General features: G+C 35.4%; 6 protein-coding genes across 9 annotated transcripts; 4 read left to right on the top strand and 2 right to left on the bottom strand.

Annotated features, from left to right (window-relative positions):
- Nucleotides 1-179: 179 nt before the first annotated feature.
- Nucleotides 180-2,905, top strand: LOC139776210 (uncharacterized). The gene is made up of 7 exons (XM_071712746.1): nt 180-561; nt 669-794; nt 877-974; nt 1,095-1,266; nt 1,374-1,627; nt 1,702-2,242; nt 2,393-2,905. Exons 1-7 carry the CDS (start codon nt 498-500, stop codon nt 2,824-2,826), a joined length of 1,689 nt encoding a protein of 562 aa, XP_071568847.1. The 5' UTR covers nt 180-497; the 3' UTR covers nt 2,827-2,905.
- Nucleotides 2,906-3,761: 856 nt separating this feature from the next.
- Nucleotides 3,762-11,801, top strand: LOC139776213 (uncharacterized). 2 transcript variants are annotated; one of them, XM_071712752.1, is made up of 6 exons: nt 3,762-4,031; nt 4,462-4,550; nt 8,805-9,285; nt 9,836-10,005; nt 10,128-10,668; nt 10,746-11,801. In XM_071712752.1, exons 1-6 carry the CDS (start codon nt 3,992-3,994, stop codon nt 10,856-10,858), a joined length of 1,434 nt encoding a protein of 477 aa, XP_071568853.1. In that variant the 5' UTR covers nt 3,762-3,991; the 3' UTR covers nt 10,859-11,801. The 2 variants fall into 2 exon arrangements, with proteins under 2 accessions (XP_071568853.1, XP_071568852.1); XM_071712751.1 differs by having other exon boundaries at nt 8,703-9,285.
- Ppat-dpck (Bifunctional Phosphopantetheine adenylyltransferase - Dephospho-CoA kinase) lies at nt 11,794-15,867 on the bottom strand. 3 transcript variants are annotated; one of them, XR_011719034.1, is made up of 6 exons: nt 14,884-15,864; nt 14,385-14,728; nt 14,011-14,262; nt 13,752-13,934; nt 12,431-13,576; nt 11,794-12,193 (listed from the first exon to the last, which is right to left on the bottom strand). XR_011719034.1 is itself a non-coding variant. In XM_071712748.1 (5 exons), the coding sequence occupies exons 1-5, from the start codon at nt 15,461-15,463 to the stop codon at nt 13,328-13,330; spliced, it is 1,524 nt and encodes a 507-aa protein (XP_071568849.1). In that variant the 5' UTR covers nt 15,464-15,867; the 3' UTR covers nt 11,794-13,327. The 3 variants fall into 3 exon arrangements, 2 of the variants coding, with proteins under 2 accessions (XP_071568849.1, XP_071568848.1); XM_071712748.1 differs by having other exon boundaries at nt 11,794-13,576; nt 13,752-13,850; nt 14,884-15,867; XM_071712747.1 differs by having other exon boundaries at nt 11,794-13,576.
- Nucleotides 12,171-13,253, top strand: LOC139776214 (intraflagellar transport protein 22 homolog). Its single transcript, XM_071712753.1, has 4 exons — nt 12,171-12,312; nt 12,444-12,613; nt 12,695-12,891; nt 13,023-13,253. The coding sequence occupies exons 1-4, from the start codon at nt 12,274-12,276 to the stop codon at nt 13,184-13,186; spliced, it is 570 nt and encodes a 189-aa protein (XP_071568854.1). The 5' UTR covers nt 12,171-12,273; the 3' UTR covers nt 13,187-13,253.
- A 137-nt stretch (nt 15,868-16,004) lies between the features above and the next one.
- On the top strand, nt 16,005-19,197 carry LOC139776207 (WD repeat-containing protein 36). Its single transcript, XM_071712743.1, has 3 exons — nt 16,005-17,653; nt 17,726-18,003; nt 18,191-19,197. The coding sequence occupies exons 1-3, from the start codon at nt 16,120-16,122 to the stop codon at nt 19,046-19,048; spliced, it is 2,670 nt and encodes an 889-aa protein (XP_071568844.1). The 5' UTR covers nt 16,005-16,119; the 3' UTR covers nt 19,049-19,197.
- Nucleotides 19,198-19,278: 81 nt separating this feature from the next.
- Nucleotides 19,279-22,240, bottom strand: Ndc1 (Nuclear division cycle 1). The gene is made up of 2 exons (XM_071712745.1): nt 22,223-22,240; nt 19,279-22,153 (listed from the first exon to the last, which is right to left on the bottom strand). The coding sequence occupies exon 2, from the start codon at nt 21,958-21,960 to the stop codon at nt 20,236-20,238; it is 1,725 nt and encodes a 574-aa protein (XP_071568846.1). The 5' UTR covers nt 21,961-22,153; nt 22,223-22,240; the 3' UTR covers nt 19,279-20,235.
- Between the last annotated feature and the right edge of the window lie 43 nt (nt 22,241-22,283).

Here is a 22,283-nt window from a genome sequence, read left to right as displayed (position 1 = left end):
TGGCCGCGTTGGAAGTTTTCTTCACGCTGATTGGATTACATTTTTAGATCTAGAGGAATAGTCCTATCTCAGTAGAGAAAACCAGAGAAAACTTCCAACAGTTGCAAATTAACATTCTGCTGAACACGGCCAATGGATGATTGGGCACCGTTGTGACTATTTTGTGAACGCAGCAAGCTATCGCAAAAAACGTTCGAGACTGATTTTGTCAGAAATTCGAATATTTTATTATAAAATTAAATAAAAGACTTTCCGCTGCCGTGTGCTCTTGGTGCAGCAACTCGTAGCGATGCATTTCGTAATTGCACTAATTGCCTGCAATTTATCCGTAGGATTAAAGCTATAGTTTTCTAATCAAGAGTCAAGACTACCATTAGTTTAGAGCACTGGGCGCTCCTCTTCGGAGTCGACTTAAATAAGGTCGAGATTTTGCGAAAATTAATTGAGCCGCAGTGTCGGTCCGACTGTTACGAAAAATAGAACAAATTCTGTGAAAAATGGGGCGCCGTTCGATCAACACCACGAAAAGTGGGAAATACATGAATCCCACTGATCAAGCACGTTAGTAACCGAGAACATAACCAAGCGTCTAACCAAAGAATATCTTTAAGAAAGCACAATCTTCAAATGAGAGGTTGTAAAGTATCTAATTTTTTCTTAAATTTTAGGAAAGGAAGCCCGTAAGAAGGAATTAAAAAAGAATAAAAAGCAACGACAATTAGTAAGAGCGGCTGTTTTGAAAGGCAAAGATCCAGCGCAGATTATCGAAGAGATGGAGAAGATTGATCAAATGGGTTAGAGATAATTCAATTTTTAAAATATAGCATGTATATATGAATATGATATATTTCTACATATTTATTCTTTTATTTTTAGAGTATAACGTAATGCAACCACCTCCCTTGAATGAGAAAGTATTGAAAGACAAACGAAAGAAACTTAAGGAAACTTTAGACCGCGTCTTAAAAATGTATGTAAGTATATAAATACTGTAATAGTAAATGTTCTTCAATAAAGTATTGGTAAGCTTATGAAGAAATTGAAATTTGGATTGTACCATGATATAATCAGCGTATTATCTTTTTGTCTTCTAGGCAAAGGACGATCAAGAAAAATGGGCAGAGCTGAAGGATCAGTTGATACAGTATGAACGTAGAAGGATAGACTTGGTTTCCTATTTTGAAGCTGTGCGGCATGCGCAGCAAGTGCAAGTTGACGAAATACCATTGCCATCGGCTGCTAATGACATATCCAGGATGTACCCAGGTAGGTATAGTTAGATATTATTCCGAAAAATTATGCAACTAATATATGTTTTGTTATAGTACAATTTTACAGTGTATTTTTAGTACAAGTAGTAAATTTCTCCACAGGTTCCTTAACATCACAGATTCCCTTACCAGATATGCCACAACCACCTGCGCATATATATCCACCTCATCCTCATTACATATCGCAACACCATACTATAATGAATATTCCTGTACCGCCAAGTATATTAAAAAAGACCAGTGCATATGCAGCTTCTCCATCTATGCCTACATTGGCACCCAATAAAGAGCCTCCTGGTGTACCACCTTTTCCACCTCCAGAACTATCAAGCGATGATGAAGATACAGTTGAAAATGTAAGTGAATTAACAATTGTTCTCTCTGTCTCGCTATAAGCGGAAAATAATTTTAATATTTATAAAATCAACAGGTAAAAGATCCACCAGCAAAATCGAGAACAATACGATTCGCCGATGACAAGGAAGACAAACAAGAGTCAGAGAACAAGGAAAAAGATGTGGAAAAGGAGAAAGAGAAGGACAGAGATATGGCAAAAGTCAAACCGACTACATTGCAGCAGAAAATGTTGGCAATGGCGGGACAAGATATTGATCAGTTTATGCGAGAGATGGAAGTCGTCCATAAGAAGAGGGAGACCGAGCGTGCTCAAGATCTGAATGCGCGATTGTCGTTGCTCGAGACGGAAAACGAACCCAATGCTAAGTCTAGTAATAATAAATCTAATAATAAAGGAGAAGACGAAGAGGTAGAACCGCCTGGGGCATCGGAGCATCTCTCTGGTCATGGGCAACACTCGTCTCATCCCCATGCTCAGCACGCACAACAACATAGCACAATGCCACCGATGGGCATACCGCCTCCACCTCTGCTTTACAGACCACCTCCGCCGCCATTACATCTTAGAATGCCACCGCCGCCCCCACCTCGTATCGGGCTCCGATTACCACCTGGTGATATATTTAAATTCTTTCTTGCATTTTATTTAAACTTTTTTTTACTTTAAAGTTTGTACCTTTTAATAGAAATTCGACTTGTAAATCTAAGTTTTATACATATACACACAAATGAGATAATATAAGGATACGAATGATCACTTTCAGGTCCACCACCTGGAATGCCGAGAATATTGAGACCCGGACCTCCAAGTATACCTAGAATGCCATTGCCGCAAATGCAGATGTCGAATATGTCGAATATAGCAAATCCTCAGATACAAACGCAATCTGGAACTACTACACAACCCAAGACACCCAATGTTCTTTCTGCTGCACCACAGCTAATCAACAGAAAGGACAAAGATGGAAAAAGTACCACCACTATCGAGGCAAAACCACAAATCAGAAATCTGGCTGCTGACGTTACTAGATTTTTACCGACGTCTTTGCGCGTGAAGAGAGACGATAAGAAGAAATCCAGCAATATCTCCAGGATTACGGAAAGGTTACCGGAAGCGCAGCCGCTCAGAACAACGCAACCTAAGACGAAGGATGATGCATATATGCAATTTATGCAAGAAATGGAGGGATTACTCTGAATCTAGAAAACTGTATGCTTTATTTGATTGAAATCAATATATGAATTTTGTACAATATACAATGCAATTGTGGACATGACATTTCTGTTATTCAGTGTCATTTAGATAATGTCTCTATATCTTTAAATTTTAGGTATATAATGAAAATAAGATACGCAAAATTTTAATTAAAGAGCTTGAAACAACATATTAAGCGAAAAAATCATATTTGTAAACGACTAATATTAATACATTAATATTTTATTAACTGTTAATTTATATTTTTTTGTTTTTTATTTTTTTTCTTGATAAAAATGCAAAAATCTTTATAATTTACCCTATAAATGTATGCCTATTAATTTCTTTTTTTTAAATAATGCTTCTTATCTCAAATTTTTTTCAATGTTATGGAAAAGTGCAACAAAAATTTTAAACGTGCCTCTTTGCTCTTTATATAATGTGAAAAATAAACTCTAAATTATAATAGAATTATACATGTTAAAATATCCATGAACAATCTTTTCAATCCTATATTTGTGAAATATTAATTATGATCAATTCAAAATGATAATATCAATTCTAATACTGATTTAGAAATAGGGAGAACAGTTTAAGATCGTGACTGAGCATGAAGACTTGTATATGAAACGTTCATAGAAGTTTCTGAACAATTAAAATTAGCACGTGATATAATTAAAATCTATGTTAAATTACATGTCTATTCACATCTCTAAATTGAAAGTCACTTTTATTTTACTATTTTTGTATATCGTAGTATTTTATTAATTCAACGAAATAACAATTGCATTTTACACAATTTAAGTCGTACTTTAATTTATAACTTTGTATAACAGTATGAATTGATCAGAAAACGCGTGTCGTATTATGCCGCGCGACAGAGAATCAACATGGCGGACTCGTTACTTCCGAGTTCCGACATTCCAAGCGACCGGCGTCATTTCCCATTCCTACATGACACGGTAACTAGTGCGCCGAGTATGCTATGAAGTGAATACTGAATTATCCACACACGTAAGAATAGTAGTGTTGAGCAGCTGGCTGCATGAGTTAAACGTACTGCTCTGTACCCCGCTACCTCTGCCAACCGATTTTGTTTTTCACGTCGCCAACTGAATTGGAGTTTTGACCGTCGGCGATCCGCGTAGCGCTTATTGCTCCGATCGAGATGTACACACGAAGCAGGCAAAACCAGAGCTACGGCAACGGTATGGATTTTCGTCATATAATGAAAACCCCGGTCTGTGTAGCCCCGTATGTCGCATCGCGTCGCGTCGCGATCAACGTCGGCGATCAACGCGATAAGTGAACTGCGAAAGTGAAGTCTTCGCGAAGGGGGAAAAAAAATCAATACGCGCCGGTTAGTGCGAAATGGCGGTCATCCGTGAGCTTTCGCGTTGCAGCGCCCGAGAACATGGCGTGACGTCGCTATTTACTAATCGCGACGACGCAATTCACTGAGATATTACGTTCATTGACCGTGCGACTTACGTGCGCGCTCGGTTGACAATGATATCCCGACAGAAAACTTTTTTTTTCTCTCTCTCTTTCGACCGAGAGAACGAATGAAATTCTCGTAATTCACACGTGTTATGCTCTCATGCTTGTAGTGTATTAATAAGTAATTCGGTGTTGCAGGACGAAATCCAAACAATCCCCAAGGCCAAAGCCAAGGCCAGAGCCAAAGCCAAGGCCAAGGCCAAGGCCAAGGATCTTACATAATGCCTGTAAGTCTTCTCTTTCTCTCTTTTTTCTTTTTTTTTTATCTATGTGACAATATCTATGGCTATATACTTTTACATATGATTATGTCGATACACAATCTTATATTGACATAATAAGTAAAAATAGGCAAGATGGTCTATTAATACTGCGTGGACACCATCTTTTTGGAGCACTCATCCTGAGGGATACCCTGGGACTAACTCCGAAGGGTTTTTGAAAGGGTTTCTGTGTTACAAAAAAATCTATAAAATTCATGTATCATCTTTAAGGTTTCAAAAAAGTGATTTCTATACTTACATAGGCCGGAACTGTTGCAATTTTTTTTTCCATTTCCATGGGAATCATAAATGAAAAATCGACTGTGCCTTAAAAGGTCTACGGTGTCCGCGCAATGTTAATGTAAGCCAAATGCAGTAATTCTGATTTGAAATTATTTTACTGTATGAGCACAGCCATTGCTTTTGAAAAAAAATAGGAATAGTTGCACAGACATTACCATTGTAAAATTATTTTCATTTATATATTGGAATAAAAGCTTAGACAAGTGCTTTCAGAATTCTGTAAAAGATATACAGAAAGAATGGTTTAAGAATGTTGTTATATGTAATTAACCCTTAAATATAGATGTATTTACTAACGCAGAAAACATTAAAACTAAATTATGTTTCTGATTTAAACAAATTTTGTTTCTGATTAAAATATTTTCCATGAAATCTCAATAGATTAATTTTCTTCATTTTCCTGCATAATACCATATCTATTTTATTATCAATATAATGTTATATGTAATAATATATATAGCACATTATAACATAATATATGGATCTTAAGCCTTGTGTACACGATACTAGAAATCGGTCCGAGTTTCGGTTTAAGCCAATCAACTTGCAGCTCTTACAGAAAAGCAGCAGTTTCATTGGCTTAAACCGAAACTCGGACCGATTTCTAGTATCGTGTACACAAGGCTTTATACATAATATTCTTTAAAGTTTGAGCAAATCGGTAAATTATGTCTACATCTTTTTTATGTGAAATGGATATCGTTCAAAAGCATATATGATTAATAATACTTTTCTCACAGAAACCTGTATATTTAAGGGTTAAATTACTCAATCTTTTATAATTTTATTTTAAAAAAAGCTTTCTATCCCATTTTTCTTCAAAAATATAAAAATTGGTAAATATATCATTATCATACATGGTTAAATATATTATTACAAAAGCAACTGCTAAGAAATGGCAATTATTTATGAATTGTTAAATATATTTTATTTATTTATATATATCGCCAATGAATAAACAATACCGTCTGATAATTAGTAAAGTTTTCAGAAGAGATATAAAACTGTGCCAAAAGTGAAATATACAACAACTATCTATGTAATGAACATTCTTGAATGAACATTGAAACTCATCTGTAATAAGTGTGATTATTTACGACTTTACCCTGTGAAATGATGATATGGAATGGATGATACGAAACAATCGAAGCCAAAAAGTGCATTTGAAAAAAAAATGTCACAGGCAGTATTGTTTATTCATAGACGATATATAATTGTATCAGATATATACTTCTTATTCTATAAAAACAAAAAGTATTCCGTATTGCAATTCTACATAGATAAATGTGGAAAACAAATATTAATAAAATTTATTTAGGCTAAATTTAAAAATAAAAGAAATTATATTACGCTCGATGAAAGCAACAGCTAATAAGAGTGACAGACGGCCAATTTCAAGTAATCAAATATCAAGGACGTTAAAAAATATATTAAAACGAACTTGTTTATGGAAAATATAAAAGTTATCAAAAACTGTTAACTTTTTAAACCAGGCATCTTTAGAACATTATAACAAAAACCACAAGAAATCATGTTAATAAATAATAATTACATTCTACTGACGAAAGAAAACCGAAATGGAGTTCACATCAAGAATTAAAAAATAACCGAGATGTGTCAAAAGTAAGGTAACACTTCTATTATGAGAATCCGTCAAAAGTAACTGTTGCAAACACATTCTTCGTTAGAAAGTAAGTTCAAAAAGTAAAAAAAACTAATATTTGGTAGGTTATATGTTGTGGTGATAAAAGGAACTTACGACCAAACTTAGTGGTAACTAGACAGAAAGGAAAATCAGTGAAAGCCATATAATAAAATAAAATGTTAAAGCAAAGAAACAAGACTTTCATATGTGGTCAAAATTCAATGAAGAAAAATGATACAAAATTTTATATCTAGCACAAGTATTCGATCAGTGCGGCTGACTGAAAGTAAAATGTTCGTTAAATAATCAAGATGTGTTATTGTTTATTTCTAAAAGGTGCCCTGCCACCTTCTAGCCATAAGCAATGACATGTTGATTATTTGTGACTTTCATTTAATGAACATTTTATTCTAAGTCGCACTGGTCGAATACTTGCGCTAGATAAAGAATTTTGTATCATTTCTCTTCGTTGAATTTTGACTACATATGTAAGTCTCTTTTCTTTGCTTGATTATTTTTTAATTTTATTATATGGCTTTCATACTGATTTTCTTTTCTGTCTAGTTACCACTAACAATTGTAAGTTTGGTCATACGTTCCTTTTATCATTACACATATTACCTACTGAACATTAATTCTTTTTACTTTTTGGACTTACATTCTGTGCTTTCCAACGAAGAATGTATTTGTTATTACAGTTATTTTTGACGAATTCTCATAATTGAAATGTTACCTTACTTTTAACATCTCGGTTATTTTTTAATTCTTGACTTATCATTATGTTCAACTTTGACTTCGGTTTTCCGATTAATCATTCCAACGCTTTGAATGTAAACCCCATTTCGATTTTCTTTCATCAGTAGGATGTAATTATTATTACTTTTTAATGTGATTTTTTGTGGTTTTTGTTATAACGTTCTGAAGAAGTCCAAGTATGGTTTGAAACATTAACAATTTTTTGTAACTTTTAAATTTTCGATAAACAAGTTTGTTTTAACTTATTTTTTTAAGGTCTTTCTTTGATTGCTCGAAAATTGGCCGTCTATCACTCTTACTAAATTTAAAAACTAATGTGTTTAAATAATATTCACTGTTTGTCATTTAATAAGATTTTTTTATTTTATGATAATTATTATAAAACTTTCTTTTCCTTTATCTTTTTTGTGTTGGTATTGTACTTATTAATATTTATACATTACACATGCTTCAAAAAGATGTAATTTTTACATTACAACAAAATTTATTTAACCATAAGTCTACCTATATTAAAATGAAAATTTATAATTAATACAAATTTGAACTTTTTTCAAAAAATAAAGAAAATTAAATATGTCATATCAAATGGGTTATGTACTTAAATAAGTCTAGTGTATTATACAAATAATAAGCATTTTTCGAGTATTGACTTAAAACTTAAAATATTGATTGCGCGTGAGATTGAAGAATATAATAACATGCTTGTTTTTATACATAATTCAAATTCCATATGCTGTCGACAAGATTTCCATTTGCATGTACTAATTAGTGGTCCCTACTGTCCCCTTCCCTGCAACGCAGGTACTAGTAGCTATACAACAATACCGAGGAGGTGCATTCGACCAAAGACTAGGTCGTCAGTTACCCACATAGCATACCTTACCGTAGGCCGTTTTCTTGGTAGTTCGTGCTGAACTCATGCCTAAGCAAATTTTACTCTCGGTAGAAATGCTACATTATTATAAGCATTCTACTTGCGGCGTCAAATACTTGATTCTTAGTTTCTTTTATTTAAATAAGTGATCACATAGATCCTTTAATTTACAATATTCACATCAAAATCCACAACATAATTTTATGGCATATTAATATTAGAATTTAATATTTTACTGATCTCTTTTTATACTTCTTAATATATATTCCAATTTGACAATAAAAACATAATCTTTAATTTTCTTTCCTATAAACATCAATTATGTAAAAAAATATCGTTTATTAATAGCATATTTTTAATTTCATTTAAACTTAGCTCAGTCATGAGTAAAGAGACGTTGGCCACAGTAAAGGTAACATGGTTGGTATGAGCTATAGGGGTAGCGTTAAATTATTCTAACATACGATACTAGACCTTGGTGGGGTAGCACAACCGTAGAGGTTCCTTGTGTAGCGGCGACCCACCCTATGTTTTACAGTATAATACACAAGGAAGTTACCAAGCATCGCAATCTACGTCCATTCAACAAAGCAATTATAAACAAGACAACATGCAAAACTCACAAGGATTCAAATCACAGCAGCAACAGCAACCGCAACAACAGCCAGCGCAAATCCCAGCTGCATCAACACGGCCAATTCTAGTACCACCACCTCTGGTATCTACGAAACTACTTCAAAAGCCCCAACAACAATCACAGCAGCAGCAACAAGGACAGCAGCAAAAGTTACCATTACAACAGCAGCAGCAGAAATTACAACCGCAGCAGCAACAGCAGCAGCAACCAATGAACCAACAGGCCATGCAACAACTACTGCAACAGTCGCAGCAGCAACAGGCATCAAGTCCATTGCCACAGCGATTGAAGCCGATCTTAAAGCAGAGTACAGCAATCGCACAGCCAGCTAGTGTTGCACAAACTACACCTGTGACTTCTCAGTCTTCTCCAAGCTCTACTAATAATAATTCTGATGTTACGGATGACAGTTTGAAACAGCTTGACAACATAGATATGGACATGCAAGATGTCCAACCAAGGTGGCGAAGAAAGGTACCTGGATGTAAGTATTTTTAAATTAAATAGAGAGATTATAGAAATGTATAATTTTGTACATCTCTGTAATCTCTTTAGGATTATAATTTGAATATTTAGAACAATCTGTATAATATAAAAGTATATAACGAAGATATATAATTCTAATGTTTTAATGTAAGTAATTAACAGACAGTTTTAGTTGTAGATTTTGATAATCTTTTTGACATTATTACACATATAGAGCTTCAATTACATAATCATATAACATTAGAAAGATCCTGTGAAGCATAAATATAAGCATAAATAAATTAAAGAATTTGTAATTTAAAAAATAGAATTACAGCAATATAATTCATTGTTTGTATAATAATATAAGATTAAATCCTTTTCTTTTTATGATGACATTTCACTGCGCAAATTTGAAGATTCTCAGGAGCACTGAATATTTTTGTCTCAATTATATTATTGAGGATAAATTCTCCTGTAATCAATGTGAATTTCTCCACTGATATATAAAATAAATTCTAATTATTCATATTGGATTATGTATGTTACTAACATAACTATTTTTGTAGTTAAAGTAAATAAAAGATTAAAGCGTCTTCGTATGAACCAACGTCTAAGGAAAACCTTACAACCCAAAAATGCAATCATGGTATTAAATGAGATGAAAGCTGGAGTCCAATTTACATTCCCTGAGACGCAAGGACCCATGCCAAACTCACTTTATCTCGTTCATGCTGAGGTAATTATTGTATGATTTTAATTAAAATTTTATAATTCTTACAATATATGTTATTTAATATGTAATATGATGCGTTATGTCAAATCTAATCTCTAAAACATTTTATTAATATTCATTTATAGCTTGATGGTAAAACTTACGTTGGGCAAGGATTATCTAAACCACTTGCTCGTCAAAATGCAGCTGAAAATGCATTAAAAGCTTTATTACTTGAAAAAATGACAGCAGCATCTATGAAAGCAAGTATAGATGCTGAATCAGATGGGCAAGCTAATTCATCTATGGATGGATTAAAAGAAGAAAATAATGACGATAGCAACCCTATGGACACGACGAGTACTGAAGATGAGATACCATGGAGTTCATTGGCCAGTTTTGCACTTTATAAACTTTTTCTTGAATGGCATAATCAGGGAACTTCAGTTCCAGTCCCACGACCTGGTTTACCAACTACAAAAGGAATTAAGAAAGATAGTCCTAATGCTGTTAAAACTCCCGCTCAAAAGGAACTTCCACCTAATCCTACGAATATACATCCAGTCATGTTACTGAATCAAATGAAGCCTGGACTAACATATGCAGAGCTCAGCCGTGTTGGTAATCCACCAAATACAATGTTCACTCTGGCTGTTGACATTGATGGAGTCGAATATTCAGGAACAGGTATGTATATATTCTATGAATTATTATGAAATATTTTTGTTATTAACAATATATAAATAACAATTTTTATTTTTCAGCTAAAAACAAGAAAGATGCCAAGAAAGCGGCAGCTAAAGCAGCATTATTGGCATTATATAACTTGACTTACCCAGAGGATACTAATAAACCAGATTTAATGGCAATCGGTTAAAGTGAACAATATCTTATTCAATATCAACTTGTCAAAATATAATATACACAGATGGTTTTTTTTAATTTAATTCACAAAATATCACTAATTGTTTTTAGTGACTGGACGACATTGCTGTAGCAACTTGTATTATTTACCCAGGTTGACAATCTTGAATTTTTTTGCATATTTCTTTTGCATTTCACCTTTGTTTTACATGACAAATGTATACTGAAAATTAATACATGGTTGTTATCACATGTCAAAATATACAGATTGAGTCACATAACTCATAAATTTAATGACATCTAATTTCTTGTGATGTTATTTTCTCTGTATATAATTTTTAGTTTTAGGAGAATCAATTTATGCAACAAATTATAAAAAAAAATTGAAATATATTAATCCTTAATATTATTTTATATATACATAATTAAAAATATATTATATAACATATAATATACAATTAATGTAACTATTTTAAAAAGTATATTATGTTTGATACATATTAATAGATTTAGAATACAGAAAAAATAATATTATAAGAAGTTGGATATTAAATCATTCAACATTTTCTTTTATCACTTTTGTCTATCATCAATCATATAAACACGATAACTTGATGAAACGAATAATGAAATACGTGTTAGAATTATAATTTATTATGTTTAAACTTTTCTTTGGTAAACATATTTTAATATAATTTTATTTAGTATTTGAGAAAAAAATTTCACTGAGAATAATTTACGTCACAATAGCAAAGTGTACTTCCATAGTATAATGATCAAATAACCATAACCAAATTACAATTTTTATTAGAATCATGTGTTGTTTATCGATAAAAACGACAATGGTTACATAATCCACTGTTGTATTACATAGTGTTAAATACTGTTAAGAAGACAGTATTGTAATGAATGTATTAAATATTAATGTATTCAATAAAATATCGTAACTCTACAAACAGCATATATTCATTTTTGTACATACATTATGTTAAAATAAACACTATAATTGCAAGGCGCGCGCGCGCGCGTGTGTAATGCAGGTTAAGAAACAGCGTTTCTTTAATAATATATGTTACAAACAACATATACATTTTAAATTCTATTTCATGATAAAACAAATTAATCCGTCACGTTCATTTAACCAAATAATATATGTATTAATCCTTTCTACAACTTGCTCTATATATAAATTTAAAAATTTTTTTGCCATAAATTTAATGAATTGTGTAATCGATATAATTTTAATTCGAATCATATAATATGCCTGTGATTGCTTTCTCAGTAATTCTGCATATACATACCAGGGACAACGGTCGTTATAGTAACAATCGCCAAACAATGATGCGTTCTATATTGTTGTGTACAGTCGTCAGGTGCAATGGAATGTTAATATACTTGCAACCAATGTGATTTCAATATTGTCAAACAATGCACCCATTAAAATTGGTAATGATAGGACCAACCGAGGTAAGAGCATCCATCGATTGAATATTTATATAAAAGAGGATGAAGATGTGTTTTAAATCTTACTTTTGTCAAATTATGCCAAAATTATGCACAAACTGAATTATATGTATATACACACCGTGCTTGTTTAGAGCGGGAAGACCACAATAGCGAATTTTCTGGCGGATGCTACGGAAATTCCATATGATTATCATCCAACTCAAGGTGTTCGAATATTAGAATTTGAAATTAATGATATTGAAATGAATAATGAGCGCATCTCGAGAGATCTCGAGCTGTGGGACTGCAGTGGAAATCACAAGTAAACGATAACATATATGCTTTCGCAAAAGTGAATTTTGAATGAATAAAAGACAAGATATTATAAAAATGGTTTCAACAGATTCAAGAATTGCTGGCCAGCTATACGTAAGGATGTACATGGCGTGATACTTGTATATAGCGCAAAAATGCAGGATTCTTCGAAAAAATTGAGAGAATATTATGATTATTTCGTTAGCGGAGCTAAATTAAGGCCAAATAGTTGTGTAATACTCTTCTTTGATCCTGATAATACATCAAGCGCATCGAAAATTATTTGTAAGTATTTCAGAGTAATAATCCAATCTCAACAAAACCTTGATTTTTCTCTATTTTCCAAATAGTTAAAAATAAAGAAATCTTGTGTATAAATTAATTTTTAAAATATTATATATTATGTATGTTTAAAGCATCTAGTTTCTCAAATGTCTCTCATGTCAAGTGTAACGTGGACGACGGTGGTGATAAATTAAAGACTGACTTTCGATTGTTTCTAAGTGCTCTAATGACAAAACTGCACGAAGACAAAGAAGAAAAACTGATATTGAGTGACAACATATTATTTGCTAAATAGAATGTTCATTTTTTTGTAACAATTATATAAACGATGAAAAATAGCACTCTTGTTATTAATATGTCTATATCTCTGTTGTAGTTATTTATAGCCAAAGATACATCCAGTTACCAATATTTTCCTCATCATTGTATCAATATTTTAATTATGTATATCATGGAATGATTGCATGTTATTTGTGGAACAAACTTTAATTCGTAGTTTGTCTAAATCAGTTGTTAGTTCTCTCCATGCTCTTTCTACTTGTATTAGGGTTTCTTCATGACTCCATGAAGTACATATGACAACGTTGGCTTCTTTAACTTGCTCTGTGTTACTTGGTTGCATTTCAATTCGTAACTTCGCTGCTTCCTCAGATAATCCATTTCTTTCCATTACTCGTTTTATAGCCTATAAATATATTTAACATGAGTTTATAAAAACATTTAGATTATATAAACAATTATAAATACTTTATACATGTCGTAAAATGGGAAATTTAAAATAATAGATAAATAAATTCCTATCACCACGTATTTTGCATAGGCAAAATATGATTTATATGTAAGACAAGGAGAGGACTAACCTCATCTTGTGGAATGATACAAGTCCAAATTTCGCTGCATACATTCTGCCATTTAGCCTGAATCAAAACTGCTGCTTCCAGTATAATAATATGACGACCCTTGTGATAAAGATTATTTATTTCTTCTTTAGCTTTTTCCAAAATTAAAGGCCAAATTAATGTATTCAATTTTTCCAATTGTTCCTACATAAAATATATATATCTCTATAAAATTACATGCAATAATAGATACTGTAGCATATGAGACTAAATTAAATACCTTATTATTAAACACTATGTCACCAAGCAGCTTTCTATTTATAAATCCATCTGAGTTAAGAATAGAAGAGCCAAAATGTTCAACTATTTTATGAAAGCAGTCTGTTCCAGGTAAATATAAGTCGTGAGCTAATTTATCACAATTTACAAGACCAGCGCCGAGTTGTTGCATTTTTTCAGCAACTGAGGATTTTCCACTCGCAATACCACCCGTTAAACCAATAATATAAGGTTGTAAACTCCTCCCTTCTCTCTAATAAAATAGATCAATTTATATAAAATGTAATTTATATAGAATTATATACAGAAAATCTCATATGACAATTATTTTATAATTTTTTATAGTGTATTGTATATACTCGGTAGGAAACCTACAGGAGCTCGAAGCCTCGTGCCAAGTAATCGTATTCTATGATTACTAGAGCTAATTTTGGCCTCTTCGGATCTGTTATGGGCTTCATCAATTGCTAATTCTACCGTATAAATGTCCAATTTGCTTAAATTTTTTTGCGCACGTAATTCATTGACTTTATCACCTCCACGTTTCGTTTCTTGACTCACTACTATCATCTCCAATGTTGGATCTTCCTTAGTAGGTCCATACATGTCATTAATAGGCACAACATTATATGTTATCGATGAATCCACATCTTCCAAAAACTCTTTAACTTCCTTTATTCTTTGCGTACACGGTTGTATAAGCTCCCATAATATTTTACCTGAAAATAATTTGTTTCATTTATAATTGTACCATTGTGTGTACATAATGATATTATTAAGTCGTCTAACAGTTCTTATCTGTAAAACTATTCAAATGCATTATTATATACTATAAAGTAAATCGACTTAAACTGAATAAGTTAGAAGAATTTACCAGTAATCAAGTTAGTATCCGTCACGCCAACAGTAAGTTTTTCTGTACAACGCAAGACAGCCTCACTTAATAAGATCTTGTGGCCATTGTGCAACCGATCGAATGTGCCACCCAGCACTACATTCTTGTAAGTTTTTACATTCTGAACATCATGTTCTGTATACGTATGATAGTTCTGATATATTAAATTAACAAAGCGGTAGTTCTGCGATCTGTTTGCTAAACGATCCTGTATGAACGTGTCTGCCTCCTTTTCACTGCACTTCTGATCAAAGATTACCACTTCCACCGGTTTTTTCGTGTTTATAACAGATCTATCAGGATATTTCAGGTTGGTGAGCAAGACACGAACGTCGAGACTGGAGGCAATTGGAGAAGTATACATATATATGTCGGCAATCTTCTTAGAAAATTCAGACCCTTTCCTCTGTAACGTCGCAGAGTTGTAATTTCCTGCAAAGATATTCTTTTCCGGAAGGTATTGAATATACAACGTCTTCAAAACATGCTTCTGGATTAGAAACAACATTAATTTTATCTTCGCAGGATTTGTTAAAACTAGTAGACCGGTGTTCGCCATGTCGTAGAAAATATATTAAAATCACTTCAATTTCTCGAATGCACTTCTCTGATACTTCGATTTACGATTAATTTATTAATCTTAAATCTTTAGTGATCGTCTTGTAGACGATCACTTCTTTTCTTCCGAACTGATTCTAGCTTCAGGATGGAGTTTTTCTTTTCTTTTCTTTTTTTTTTATCTATTTTAGATTATTGTAATCAAATTTATGTGTAAATTTTTTTAAAGAGCTCTATGACACAGTTGAATAGGACATTAGAGATTGAGATTACAAATTATCATTTATCATCAAACTTATTGAAGATTTGGAAAATCGACCAATTCGATAACCTCAATCTTACTCCGTTTTGATCCGATTGGTTAAATTTTAATTTTCAATTAGATCCCTCGATCCACGATTCCCAGTTGAACATGAGCATTTGATAGGCTCTCTGATTGGCTTCACACGCCAATCCGGGCAATTTTGTCCAGATCTTTCGTCCTGATTGGTCGCGCTACGTTAAGGAATCTTGAAACGCGCGTTTATCTCGTTGTCGCACAAGTCGTGATTTCAAATATGGCCGCCCCCTTGGCCCCTTGGTCACGCCGCGAGAAGCATGATTGTGTATTGTAATCATTGTAACCGTTCAATTTTCGATTCTCTCTCGTAATACACGATGGTGCAGAGCAGGATATTCGCGCGGAATCGTGCGCTCGGGTACGTCAGCAACCATGTGCCGCTTGTCACGAGGTACATCCTCCGGAGGAAGGAGCACCTCGTCGTCACGTGCGTGGGCAAGGAATTCCACACTTACGGATGTAAACATTTCACCCTGCTGAGCGTCTCGGGCACCCACGCGGACGATATCACCTGCCTGGCCACGGACACGTTTCACGTGTACACGGCCAGCGCGAACAACGTTTACGCATGGCGCAGGGGAACCGAATTGAAGCACACCTACGAGGGTCACGAGTGCGCGGTCCACATTCTCCTGCCGTTCGGCGCGCACTTGCTCTCCGTCGACGAGAGCAGCACCCTGAAGGTCTGGGACATCAAGGAGGAGAGTCTGCTGCTGGAGTTGAACTTCAGCAACAATGTTTTCAGGATAACTACACTGATGCATCCCAATACCTACATGAACAAGATCCTGCTGGGCAGCGAGCAGGGCCAGCTGCAGCTGTGGAACATTAAACTGAGCAAGATGGTCTACACGTTCCAGGGATGGCAGAGTAGCGTGACGGCGTTGGAGCAAGCGCCCGCGATAGACGTGGCTGCCATAGGTTTGAACAACGGCCACGTTATTCTGCACAATCTCAAGTACGACGAGACCATCTTCGAGCTTGTGCAGGACTGGGGCCCGGTGATATCCATCAGCTTTCGTACGGATGGCCATCCCATCATGGCGACGGGCAGTCTAGGTGGCCAGATCGTATTCTGGAACTTGGAACAACGCATGGTGGAGAGCCAGCTGTGTAATGCGCACGACGCTGCTGTCACGGGTCTCAGATACATACCGAATGAACCGTTGTTGGTTTCGTCTTCGCCTGACAATTCTCTCAAGCTGTGGATATTTGATATGGCCGACGGAGCGGGCAGGCTCTTGAGAATCAGAGAAGGTCACGCCGAGCCTCCGACGATCGTTCGGTTTTATGGAAACGATGGTAATTATCTGTTGACCACGGGCGGCGATTCTTCACTCCGGCTGTTCTCTACCGTCACGGAGATATTGAACAAAAGCTTGGGTAGAGCCTCGTTTAACAGGAAGGCCTCCAAGAAAAAGAGTCTCTCGGTCGACGATCCGTTGTTAATGCCGCCAATAACCGAGCTCGCAGCCGAAGTGACGCGGGAAAAGGAATGGTGCAACATAGCAGCCACTCATTCCGGTTTAGGCATGGTCACTACGTGGTCGTCTCATCTCCAAAAGATGGGCGATCTTAAGTTGCTTCCTGAGAGATTCAAAAACAATTACAGTGCTAGCGCGACCAGCTTATGTTTAACGAGATGTGGAAACTTTGTCGTGATCGGTTACAACACGGGACACGTTGATAGATTTAACATTCAATCGGGGATCCACAGAGCGTCCTATGGAAGCGAGAATGGCGCACACGAGGGTCCCGTTAAGGGCGTCATGGTTGACGATTTGAATCAAACTCTTATTACGGCTGGCAGAGACGCAAAAATTAAGTTTTGGGATTTTAAACCAAAGAAAGGTACTTGTGCCGTAAGAGATTATTTTTCCTTTTTTCCCTTCTAAATTATATTTTAATGTGATCCTTTCTCAGGTATAACTACAGCAAGAACGACATTGACACTGGAAGAGTCAATCGAATGGATACGATATCACAATGAGAGTTCCCTTGTGGCTATAGCCTTAGAAAATTTCGATGTTGTGTTAATGGATCTGGATACAAAGAAGATAGTTCGGCATTTTCAAGGGCACGAGGGACGAGTAATGGATGCGTGTTTCAATCCTGACTCTAGGTGGTTAATCACAGCATCTATGGACTGCACAATCCGTACTTGGGACATACCATCATCACACTTAATAGATATTTTTCAGGTGAATTTAATATCAGAATTATATAAATAAATAGATAAGTAATAGGAGGATTTCTAAATCGGGTTACCATTTACTTCACACTTCTTCATTCACTTCTCTAAATATTGTTTCGACCTTTATATTATTTGAACTAGAAAAGAATACATTGAAAAATATTATATTAATAATACATCTCGTGCACTTGCAGGTTCCTGAAGCTTGTATATCTTTAAGTTTCTCTCCGACGGCAGAATTTCTTGCGACCGCGCATGTACGTAATGTAGGGATCTTCCTGTGGTCGAATCGTATGCTCTATTCACACGTGTCGCTAAAGGCCATTAGCAAAGACGATGTGATACCCGAAGTAGGACTTCCTGGATCTTCCGTAGAAGCCGAGAAAGTCGATGAAGATGATGTCGTTGCCGAAGAGCCAGATTACGTGTCTCCCGATCAGCTCGATAGCGATCTTATAACCATGTCCGCCGTGGCTCAATCTAGATGGCAGAATTTACTCGATATCGATATCATTAAAAGGAGAAACAAGCCGAGGCAACCGCCTAAAGTTCCAGAGACCGCGCCGTTCTTCTTGCCTACGGTTGCGTCGTTGCAACTGCGCTTCGATTTCACGGACGTTAAAAGCAATGAAAACACCAATGAAACTGCCAGTGTTCATCCGCTTTTACAAAATCTTACTTCGTTTAACAAGAGTTTGCTTCAATCAGATACCAACAATTTTTCGGATGTGATAGAGAAATTAAAGGCAATGGGTCCTAGCAACATCGATTTCGAAATTCAATCATTGTCTTTGGACGAGAGTTCCGCCGAATTGTCAATGCTGCAGTTTATGAAGATGCTTCATTGCATGATGGAACAACAGACGGATTTCGAATTGTCGCAAGCGTATTTGGCAGTCTTCTTAAAGTGGCACGGTACAGCAATCTCGGAGAACGATACGTTACGAAAGTATCTACGGAAAATCCAAAAGGCACAGACGAGAAATTGGCTTACAATACGAGAGAAATTATTTTATAATCTAAGTGTTGTACAAAGTTTTAAGAAAATGTAAAACAAATTATTTTTATATCGTGTAAATATTTAATAATTAACAAGTCACCATAGAGTAAATAAATCTAAGTTTCATATATTTTCAAAAATTAAAATGGGCAGGACGTTTGATTGCACGCATGAATTAAAAAATAAAATTACATAGACACACTCGTCGAGCAGCATTCTTTCGAAAAAATGAAACATCTTTCAGTCGAGAAAAGAATAAGCTAAGTAACACTCATAAAAAGGTTTGTATTACTGAGTTTTCCATTTATTTTATACACTATACATTTTAACAATTTTTTCGCTTATTTCTAGAAATTACTTTAGGCGGTTGCGGAGGCCCTGCGTAGTAAAGGCATGAATTATCTGAAATTTTTAAACAATACGTCGCGAACTTGGTACGCACAATCAAGAAATTTATGCCCGATTTTGAAAATAGAAATACCTATTCCGCGGAAGCCTGGAAGCACAAGCGATCGCATGTTGAAACTAGCCAAGCATCACGTATTGTTTCAGCACTTGTCCGTTTCATTAATAATCCTAATTGCATCAATTATAAAATATAAACGCAGCGAGTTGTTCCTAGAACGTAAGAATCTCGCAATCTTATGCCGCTTGCAATTTACGAACAACAAACTCAGATTTCAACCTCACAAAATAAGTCAATTTCCGTTACATAGTGTCGAAAATTTATATCTCGTTAATAATAGTAACAAAATAGTATCACATTATAGTATCATATATGCCATTTGTGTGATGATTGGTTTCACAATTTGATAAACAAGTGTACATAATAAATTCTTTAACAAAACAGTAAACAATGGATAGTCAATAAACTGATACTGTTTTACATTTCGAATGAATTATCCTTTTGTTGCTTTCATGTATATTGGAGATTTAATTCCAATATCATTACGATTAATGTTACATATATGCGATCGTTTAGTTGGGAATGTGCTATTGACGAAGCAAATAGAATTATCTACACACTGATATCTTATAAAGTATTATAATATTGAAAAATATGTTGCGTTTATATTTTTACATAACTGTATTAATAAACTTATAAACTTGATACATAGATGATCATTGAAAAAAGTAGTCGTTTAATCGGAAGAAACTTAAAATGCAATATTTTTTTGGCAGATTCAAAATCTGATGGATCACATACGTTCACTTTGTGACAATATAAATATTTATAAATTATTCCTTATAATAAAGAAAGCCGTGCAATTGTTCTAGCGTCGAAGGTTCAAGAGACAAGTCCTTGATATACGACTCAAAGTTTGTAACAATTCTATATAGACTACGCTTGATCGCACTTCGTAAAGACGTAAAAACCTCCCTAATCAATTTATCATCTGCTTGCATTTTTCTCGCTAACACAGCTGACTTTTGAAGTTTGTCCAGAGCCTGCTTCACTGACAGCAGAGTGTTGATGATGATTGGCACATCCTTTTGTACAATACCATAAGAATCTTCACTCAACGAAAAGACGGTTAATGATGAAATTGCTTCGGCTGCCCAAATCACCATTTGCCCGTTGTGTAAAGCATAACGAATCTTATTGTCATCTTGCTCGCCAAAGATGTAACTGATGAGTGGCTTAGAAAATAAATAAGTTACAACAGCTTCTTTTTTCTGCTTCAAAAACTTTTGAATAAATGAACCGCTGTAAGGAGCTTCCCTTGCATCTGCTTCCGCTACTAAAGTTGGTGCTACGTCCGGTACTAATTTCCGCATGTGGTACATATATTGGCTTTGCTGAACTGGTGGTAATCTTGCTGTCAACGTGCTGTAACAGGTCGTTTGATCTTGAGACTTTGCAGATATTGCATTGAGGTCCGACGAGAACTTTTTGAGAAGATCTGTACACTTTTGCACCACACAGTTCCAGTTGTATGGATGACCACCCGGCTGACTGAGCGTGAACAATGTACCCCTTCTCATTTTCTCCTTTTGGGCTAAGGTGACCAGGTCCAAGTAACCCAAGTGCTGCATTATCGGTATCTTGTCCATTGATAGCACATCAATAAGAGTCATTTCTGAACTATCAGGAGTGTACGCGCCACTCAAGCCAAATTTAAATGGCGCCCATTCGGTCAGGTATATTTCAAATATCGTGTATGTACTGCTGATAATCAATATGAATATAAATTGATGAAGCCACAGTTGCAATATCAGTGACAGATTTAACAATTTAGCCACAGTGTCCAAAGGCTTGACTTCTACCTGCATAGAAATCATAGATAACAATGCTTCACGGTAATACGACCCCATGAAATAATAAACAGCCATATAATACAGAGTTGACCACATGGAGGAAATCATCAATGTCGGGAACATGGTGTAAATTCTTTGTCTCAGTTGGAAGAATTTAGATTGCGCTATAATAGGAAACCGGAAATATTTCCTAGCAGAATCGCCAGTCTTGATTGAAAAGTATAATCCACTCCACAAGCCGCTGAACAGCAGGAAGTAGTACTCTTCCATTGTGTACGTTCCACGTATGACGCTGCAGTCTGCAGTCGAGCTGTAGCTTCCTCTCTTCAACGACAAGTGTAGCCAGACCAGGATACCACCGATAACAATATATAACGCTCGCAGAAGCAAGCTCTGAATTGTGAGGGTCATACACAGCTTGACGAATCTGCTCTTGTAGTACGGCGGAGGATGCAGGTAACTCTTGCTGCAGAGAAAACCCTGCAGGACGGTCACCATGGCGAGGACGTTGAAGTAAACCCACATCCGTGGCGACATCACGGTGCTCCACGTCTCGTCGAACCAACGCGCAAAGTCCGTGCTCGCATTCGTGAGCAGGACGAGGCAACAGACGAGAAATAGTTGCAGCAATACACTCGTGATGACGGCCAAGGTCATCCGCCGCATCAGCAGCTCCCGGCAGCCCTTCTTGTCCGTCTCGATCATCGTGCTCGTAGAAGCCGGTTAACCTTCACCCACCTTCACCTTCGCACGCCGGTTAACCTTCAAATTTCCATCCGCCGTGCCAGGCCAGGTTCCGCGCGACGACGTACCTCAGTGACCTCAGTCCTCAAGCTTCCTCGCGCGGCGTAACGTCGCTCATCACCGCTCCCGCGGGCTTCGTCGAGGATTATAGCTCCTGTGCGGACATTGAACAGAAAGATTTCAAATGATTTTAAAAGATTTTAAATGATATTAAATGTGCAACCTAGCGTAACTTTGCACCATTGAGCGCCTTAAATATACCAGAATTATGTGATACAAAGTCA

This window comes from Temnothorax nylanderi, unplaced genomic scaffold (genome assembly GCF_030848795.1).
Source record: "Temnothorax nylanderi isolate EJ_2023f unplaced genomic scaffold, tnyl_v1.0 TNYL_tig0114_pilon, whole genome shotgun sequence".
In the NCBI taxonomy this organism is placed as follows: domain Eukaryota; kingdom Metazoa; phylum Arthropoda; class Insecta; order Hymenoptera; family Formicidae; genus Temnothorax; species Temnothorax nylanderi.
The sequence above is the reverse complement of the archived record's forward strand: the minus strand, read 5'-3'. Positions and strand labels throughout refer to the sequence as shown.

What these genes read in the sequence shown, in the direction of transcription:
- LOC139776214 (XM_071712753.1), top strand. Translation starts at nt 12,274, where the DNA reads ATGCACCCATTAAAATTGGTAATGATAGGACCAACCGAG. An exon ending in GACTGCAGTGGAAATCACAA is followed by an intron (nt 12,614 to 12,694) that starts GTAAACGATAAC and finishes TGGTTTCAACAG; the next exon opens with ATTCAAGAATTGCTGGCCAG. An exon ending in AAGCGCATCGAAAATTATTT is followed by an intron (nt 12,892 to 13,022) that starts GTAAGTATTTCA and finishes GTATGTTTAAAG; the next exon opens with CATCTAGTTTCTCAAATGTC.
- Ndc1 (XM_071712745.1), bottom strand. Translation starts at nt 21,960, where the DNA reads ATGATCGAGACGGACAAGAAGGGCTGCCGGGAGCTGCTGATGCGGCGG.
- Ppat-dpck (XM_071712747.1), bottom strand. Translation starts at nt 15,463, where the DNA reads ATGGCGAACACCGGTCTACTAGTTTTAACAAATCCTGCGAAGATAAAA. An exon ending in GGATACTAACTTGATTACTG is followed by an intron (nt 14,729 to 14,883) that starts GTAAATTCTTCT and finishes AATTATTTTCAG; the next exon opens with GTAAAATATTATGGGAGCTT. An exon ending in ACATAGTGTTTAATAATAAG is followed by an intron (nt 13,935 to 14,010) that starts GTATTTAATTTA and finishes TATTTTATGTAG; the next exon opens with GAACAATTGGAAAAATTGAA.
- LOC139776207 (XM_071712743.1), top strand. Translation starts at nt 16,120, where the DNA reads ATGGTGCAGAGCAGGATATTCGCGCGGAATCGTGCGCTCGGGTACGTC. An exon ending in GGATTTTAAACCAAAGAAAG is followed by an intron (nt 17,654 to 17,725) that starts GTACTTGTGCCG and finishes ATCCTTTCTCAG; the next exon opens with GTATAACTACAGCAAGAACG. An exon ending in ACTTAATAGATATTTTTCAG is followed by an intron (nt 18,004 to 18,190) that starts GTGAATTTAATA and finishes GTGCACTTGCAG; the next exon opens with GTTCCTGAAGCTTGTATATC.
- LOC139776210 (XM_071712746.1), top strand. Translation starts at nt 498, where the DNA reads ATGGGGCGCCGTTCGATCAACACCACGAAAAGTGGGAAATACATGAAT. An exon ending in GAATCCCACTGATCAAGCAC is followed by an intron (nt 562 to 668) that starts GTTAGTAACCGA and finishes CTTAAATTTTAG; the next exon opens with GAAAGGAAGCCCGTAAGAAG. An exon ending in CATATCCAGGATGTACCCAG is followed by an intron (nt 1,267 to 1,373) that starts GTAGGTATAGTT and finishes ATTTCTCCACAG; the next exon opens with GTTCCTTAACATCACAGATT.
- LOC139776213 (XM_071712751.1), top strand. Translation starts at nt 3,992, where the DNA reads ATGTACACACGAAGCAGGCAAAACCAGAGCTACGGCAACG. An exon ending in AAGGATCTTACATAATGCCT is followed by an intron (nt 4,551 to 8,702) that starts GTAAGTCTTCTC and finishes TATGTTTTACAG; the next exon opens with TATAATACACAAGGAAGTTA. An exon ending in GCGAAGAAAGGTACCTGGAT is followed by an intron (nt 9,286 to 9,835) that starts GTAAGTATTTTT and finishes CTATTTTTGTAG; the next exon opens with TTAAAGTAAATAAAAGATTA.